Genomic DNA, 7,318 nt, shown 5'->3' on the forward strand with positions numbered 1-7,318 from the left:
CCGCCCTGCGTTCCATGGGCGTTCCCAAACGAACGCTGGGCATTTTCATGGTAATGAGTCGGTGATGCTGGTGCGGGGGGCTGGCAGCTGACATCACCGGATGTCAGCTGCCCGCCCATATGCGTCCCAGCATGCATGCATATGGAAGTGACTTTTATATGCGTGTACCTTCCACATCTTTCGATGGTCGGCGACCATTGAAAGGTGTGGGAGATTACCCATGGCATACGAATGGATGTTTATGTTAAACCCCAGCTGCGAGGGGGCGGGGGGTGGGCGTTCATTCGCCGGGTGGGGTTTGGTGGATTTGCAAGGCTGCGGTATGTCCCGGGGTGGCGGCGGCGGTATGCCCGGGGGGTAGGAGGGGGTGCTGGCGGCAGTGGTATGCCTGGGGGGAGTAGGGGGTGCTGGTGGCGGTATGCCTGGGGGGGGGGGGGGGCGGCTCACCTGGTGCTGGGAATGGGAGGTGGGAGTCTGGAAGGTGCTGTGCGCGCATGTGCAGCAGCCCTCCAGTGGCCATTTTGGAGTTGGGCAAAGTGCTGCGCCCGCGGCCCAGCCAGCCCCTGGAGGGAGCGCGTCCGGCCCCTTTTAATGACTTTTGGGCTGGCCCACCGGGAAATGGCCCGGTTTCCCGGTGGGCCAATCTGCCCCTGAGTATGTCTATGTTGGGACACATATGACTGTATATACCAGGGCTGGGCAACAGTGGCCCTCCAGCTGTTGATGAACTACACATCCCAGGATGCTTTGCATTAGTTTTGCTATGTGGCCATGCTGAAACTGATGCAAGGCATGCTGGGATGTGTAGTTCATCAACATCTGGAGGGCCGCTATTGCCCAGCCCTGGTATAGACTATAGCATGGGTTCTCAAAGTATTTTGCTCTGGGACCCCATCAGACTAGGCAGCAGACAGCACATACATCGCAGCATTGTGGAGGCACAAAATGATGGCAGGAGTCTAACATAACAGAAAGACTTTTCAGACTCCTTGAATCACTGACTGAGATTAGAAAAGTCATCAGCCTGATGGTCAGCAACATGGAGTCGTGACCCCATGCTGAGAAGGTCAGGACCCACACTTTGAGAACCACTGGATTATAGCATAAAAAGTCTATTACAATCATTTGTATTTTATTATTTATTGTTTAAACATTTGCATCATATTCACGCAAATATTAAGGCATCACCTCAGTGTACGAAGAAGGGATCACAGCAGATATTTCTGATATTCGCTGTGCCTGCAGCCCCCATAGGTGTAATGCAGTCATATTTACCAAGCTCAAAGCATGTTGGAGTTTGACCCCCACAGCTAACCTAATGTGAAGATTGGGTTGTACTCTTTATAAGCTACACTTTGCAGAAATCCTCCTCTGAGAATAACTGCCGCACATGCTTGTTCATCAGACTACGCACATGTAAGCATCCTGGCACAGGAGTGCATGGAGGGATTACTTCTTTTATGGACAGATGTTTTTTTTTTGTTGCCTAGAAAATCATAAATGAGTATTAGAATATACAGGTAATGTTTTTCTTGGCACATACCGTCCATCTTGTTTATAATTCACTGGATCTGTGAGCTGTGTGATAACTCCATTATAATGCGTGTGTTGCTCTGCAGATCATTCCTTGACCGCAGCTCTCTGAGAAAAAGTAAGCAGAACATGCTGGATCGTCTTGGAGGCGCCAGCCAGCAAAGCTCTATTCTGAATGTCCGTGGTAAGTATTTCTTCTCCTAGGCTTGTGTGTGCTGCATATTCCCACCTATTGGTCATTTGTTTGGTTACTATTTCTACTGTGCAGTTTAGGAATTGTTCTACAAACACAATCATACCAAACCCTGCTAGACTTTTATAATGTCAACAGTGTAATGGTTCCAAAAATCTGCAGACGATGTAGTAATGTTATTTCAAGCATTTTAACTGCGTCGGCATTATACATTTAAACGTGATGCATTTCAAGTATCAGGATGGAGTTTTAGGGACGTACATATAGAACCACATTCACTTGGGTTGCGACTAATTGCACCAACGTGTGTGTGTGTGTATGTGTGTATGTGTATGCCGAGATGGCTGGACAACAGAGGACTGGGAAATTAGGGATAAGTATGACTAGGCAGTTCAGCTGAATTGACCCAGCAATGCAAGGTCCATTTACTAGTCTATATAATAAAATTAACTGCTGATAAAGAAATTGTGATACTGGGCGGGATGTTGTAACATCCGCTGCCCATTATCGCCCCCCTTCGCCGGCCACCGCATTCTTAATAATGGCATATGCTCTAATATATGCGGTTATTAACGCAAGGGACAGCTCTTGCGATAAGAGCTGTCCCTTGCGATGCAGTGCCGGCACTGGACTTCCGGGTCTGAGACCCGGGAGTCCATCTGCACATGCGTACATGAGTGACGGGGACGGTGGGGGCATGCTGGGAGGGATCTGTGATAGATCCCTCACAGTAGCGCTGCGGTAAGAAGCCCATAGGCTTCAACAGGTAATCGCCAGCTTTTGTTGGCGATTCTCTTCGCAGCGCTGCCACTGCGGAGGGGCCATAGAGCATACAGAAATGCGGTAAAAACCCGATAACTGGATAATGGGGTTTTTACCGCATTTCTGCTTTAGAGAATCTCCCCCAAAGTTAGAATGTAATGACTGTTGTTCTGACATCTGGCCGCCTCCTACTGTCATGTACAGTTGTTCAGGGGCAGCGATAGAGAGACTGGGAGAGAGAAGGAATGTTCCATCTTAGCAGTGTATAATATAGTATACACACACGTGTGTGTGTGTGTGTGTGTGTGTGTGTGTGTGTGTGTGTGTGTGTGTGTGTGTGTGTGTGTGTGTGTGTATGACTGTGTTCCCTCTTCACTGACTTCTTCAAAAGAGTGGTGATCTTTTGAGCATTACTGCTTCCCAAAAATAATGTTACATTCCCGAGTTCACCAAACATAAGGACAAGTGTCATAAATAAGGTGGGGACACATACCCTGGGTGCCCACTTCTCATTTATGTCTGTCGGTAGATGGATTTGTAGGAAAGAGTCAGCTGATGGTGTGCTGCAGAGAATAGCAACTGCACCATCTGAGTTTGTTTGGAAGGGAGAGGTTGGGGGAAGTGAGTCATTTCAATCTTGTAGGGTTGCATCATGTGTCAGCAAAAGTATAATGGAAAGAAAGGTGAGGCGCTGATATGAGGTATGTACGAAGGTTCTGGGAGCATTGAAATATCTTTGTTATTACTGTACTTTGGGGGTGAATGCAGGATAAGAAAAGGCTGTATATTATTGTGAATGTTTGCAGTATATTTTCTCTCATGTGTCCTAATAACGTGTTTCCAGATTGTGTGTTTTTTTGTTACATATAAAGCTGGCCATACATCAGAAAGATCGATCTTAAGATCGATTGCGCTCATGATTGTGTACAATTTCCCTTGAAATCCCCGTGAGTCCTTGGTGGTTTCTGGACACACAATCTACTCACCATCCATCATACAATCCATCTGCTGCATGATTGTGTACACAAGATGTGCATACAATCCATCATACAATCAGTCATACAATCCATCTTCTGATTGATTGTATGATTGTGTACACAAGATGTGCACACAATCTGCATACAATCCATCTAAAGGTGGTCATACATCAGAAAGATTGTAAGATGGATTGTATGCAGATTGTGTGCACATCTTGTGTACACAATCATACAATCCATCAGCAGATGAAATGTATGACTGATTGTATGATGGATTGTATGCAGATTGTGTGCACATCTTATGTACACAACCATGCAGCAGATGGATTATATGACTGATTGTATGATGGATTGTGAGTAGATTGTGTGTCCAAAAACCACCAAGGACTGCCGGGGATTTCAGGGGAAATTGTACACAATCATGAGCGCAATCGATCTTATGATTGATCTTTCTGATGTATGGCCAGCTTTACAATCAATTGAGATTGTATGATTGGGTACAATATCTTTCTGATGTATGGCCACCTTTTAGACTTCAAAGCCAGGATTTTAAGGAACAGTTTTCAAAGGGTGACATTTTTTATTTGCCTTTGGCACAATCAACCCATATTATGCCACTGGAAAGGGATATTTTATTGTGATTAGTGTTTATCATCCGCATTACAAAGGGCTGAGCTGTCTCGTGCTCATTTTAAAAATGTGTGTTCTCCATGTTTCTTACATTCCCGGTGATGGAATGGTTGGAGTGTTTAGCTGAAATGTAATGCTGGGTACACACCAGGACGACTAGGGCCCGATCCCCTCAATCTAGATCCAATTCCGACCAATTGGATGTAGATTGTGTGCTGATTGGGCCCTTTTCTGTCCTGGTGTGGACCGATACCGATCCGATGCGCGGTCCCGCGGGTCGGTCGTTATTGAGATCCTACCTGCTGCAGGTAGGATCTCAATGACGACCATACAGCCGGGTGCGGGTCGCCATCAGATCGGACCCGCTCACAGTGCACATCGTGAGCGGGTCGTGCCCCCCCGCGTCACCGTGAGCGGGTCGGACGAGCCACTGACGACCCGCTCACGATGTGCACCCTACATTACTGTGAGTGCTAATAATTGGCACGGAATGAGGTGAATATGTATCAGGGTGAGGAGCAGGTGATGTGATGATATAAAATGTAGACTTTGGGGTAAATTCAATTAACCACAGCACTTGCTGAACAGCTGCAGCTCCCTAATTTGATGATCAGAGATATTCAATTGGCAGCCTGTTTTCTTGCGTGGTAAACCCCAAAAGCCCTACTTATCATGGATTTCTGATCACACCTCAGGAGGGGGTAAACAGAAATTTGCATTGAGTACAGTTTGTGGGCTGCGATTGATTAGCCCCAGGCAATTGACCCAGAAATGAGAAGCCAGCAGTAAATGGAATGGGTGTTGAATTTGACCCTATGAATGGATATACAGATTGAGTATCCCTTATCCAAAATGCTCAGGACCATGAACATTGTGAATAAGGGATTATTCCGGATTTTGTATTTTTTTACATACTTATCTGGTCCACCAGCATCCCCTGGAGTTTATGGCGACCATCGGATTCATCTTCAACGGCATCCCCGGTCCCAAGGATGCATTCCACGGGTGCGCCGGTAAAGTCACCGGCACACCCGAGCAATGCATTCTTGGGATGGGGATGCTGCTGAAGATGATTCAGATGGACACCGGGGGGCTAGGTGAGTTTAAGCTGGTTGTGGGGAAATCCCAAAAATGTTCTGAAACACTATGGTTTTCAGAATATTTTGGATAAGGGATACTCTACCTGTATTGCTGCTGAAAAAACAACAACACATAAATACATTCATAAATACACTCTATGGGGGTTATTCAGGTTCACTCGCAAATGCAAATTCCTCCGCAAATGGACAAAACCATGTGCACTGCAGGTGGGGCAGATGTAACATGTGCAGAGAGAATTACATTTGGGTGGGGTTTGACTTCAAAGTGACCTATATTGCAGTGTAATAATAAAGCAGTCAGTATTTACTCTGCTCAGAAATAAAATAACTTACCCAAATCTAAATCTCTCTGCACAGGTTACATCTGCCTCAGCTGCCTGGGACATGGTTTTGTCCATTTGAGAAGGAATTTGCCTTTACGAGTGAACCAGAATAAGGGCATATATTCCTTTCATTTTTCTGGGACCTTTATATAAACAAAAGCGGTCACATCATGTAATGGCCTCCAAGTTCAGCGGCTGTGCGGTTTGACGGACGAACTTGTAGGTTTTTTTAAAGGGTCAACCTATTACAAGGCATGGTTTTGCTTTGTAAATGCTTTGTAAATGACTGCCCCTTTAAATAAAACCTCCAAGTTCAGCTGGCATCCCACGTGGCTGCCGAACTTGGAGGTTTTATTTAAAGGGGCAGTCATTTACAAAGCAAAACCATGCCTTGTAATAGGTTGACCCTTTAAAAAAAACCTACAAGTTCGTCCGTCAAACCGCACAGCCGCTGAACTTGGAGGCCATTACATGTGACCGCTTTTGTTTATATAAGGTCCCAGAAAAATGAAAGGAATATATGCCCTTATTCTGGTTCACTCGTAAAGGCAAATTCCTTCTCAAATGGACAAAACCATGTCCCAGGCAGCTGAGGCAGATGTAACCTATGCAGAGAGATTTAGATTTGGGTGAGTTATTTTATTTCTGAGCAGAGTAAATACTGGCTGCTTTATTATTACACTGCAATATAGGTCACTTTGAAGTCAAACCCCACCCAAATGTAATTCTCTCGAGTGAACCTGAATAACCCCCATAGAGTGTATTTATGAATGTATTTATGTGTTGTTATTTTTTCAGCAGCAATACAGGTAGAGTATCCCTTATCCGTAGATCCCTTTTCCCTTTATATTCACATTACTAAGGGCTTGGCTGATCACTTCCTATGTTGTATTATGTCGCCTTCTACAGATGCTTTCCTGAGGGCACAAAGACGAATGAAGATGGCCAGAGAAAGCCTCCTAACCGATATTTTGAGCACTTCTAAGATCTCACAACTTGAACAGTCAACCGCCTGAAACAGCCACATCATCATCATCTATTGCAGTGGCCCCGTTACCATTAAATTGTTAATACATACCAAGATGTCACCAAATTGTATATATGTATACATATTATTGTACCTTATTACAAGGACTTTGTTGGTTCCTATTGAGGACTGTTGTTCATGTCTCCTTTTTATATGTTTTATATTTTTCTAGAAAGATCAAACTTTATAGAATGTGGTTTTATAAATAATTTATTAAATTGATGGTCAATGAAAATTTTTATATTTAACATATATAGGAAAAGGGAAATATTAGAGTAATAATACCATTAACTTTTATTTGGTTTCTGAGCCCCACATTATTTTATTATGTACTACGATTGGAGTACAATGGTCTTGCTGACCTCTACTCCAGTGCTCTACTGGGCTTTTAAGCTTCTTATGAGTTGCATGTCCCAAACATTTTTTATTTTTTATGATCTTGTACCTGGGGTACATACTACTGCATATGAAATGGGTTATTCCATCAAACCTTTGCAAACCAAACCTTTTTGATATGTTCTCATAGATCATGTATGTTGTCATTAAAAATAATTTTAAAAAAATTCCTGCTTGCTTTTGCTTGCCATTTTTTTTGTCAATAAAGTTTTATTGATTTTTTTAGTCAAAGACAATCACATTATAAAGGGTAACATGTATAGAATCATGTACAATGAAGATGATAGGAGCATGTACAAAATAAAATGTACGAACACATTTCATTGCATTACTGGAATCCTCAACAGTACATTCTATGTGGGAACTAAAAATAAGCA

General features: G+C 43.9%; 1 protein-coding gene across 2 annotated transcripts in view; it reads left to right on the forward strand.

Moving 5' to 3' along the window:
• MKS1 (MKS transition zone complex subunit 1) overlaps positions 1-7,104 on the forward strand; it is a 34,870-nt gene extending 27,766 nt beyond the window's left edge. The window contains exons 17-18 of one of the 2 annotated variants that reach the window (XM_083172086.1): positions 1,620-1,717; positions 6,428-7,103. In XM_083172086.1, coding sequence (XP_083028212.1) covers positions 1,620-1,717; positions 6,428-6,534 — 205 coding nt within the window. In that variant the 3' untranslated portion in view covers positions 6,535-7,103. Of the gene's footprint in view, positions 1-1,619; positions 1,718-6,427 lie in introns of both variants that reach the window. The other variant, XM_083172087.1, reaches the window with a different exon arrangement.
• Positions 7,105-7,318: the final 214 nt, after the last annotated feature.

The sequence above is a fragment of the Crinia signifera genome, chromosome 2 (genome assembly GCF_055691185.1).
Source record: "Crinia signifera chromosome 2, ASM5569118v1, whole genome shotgun sequence".
Lineage (NCBI taxonomy): Eukaryota > Metazoa > Chordata > Amphibia > Anura > Myobatrachidae > Crinia > Crinia signifera.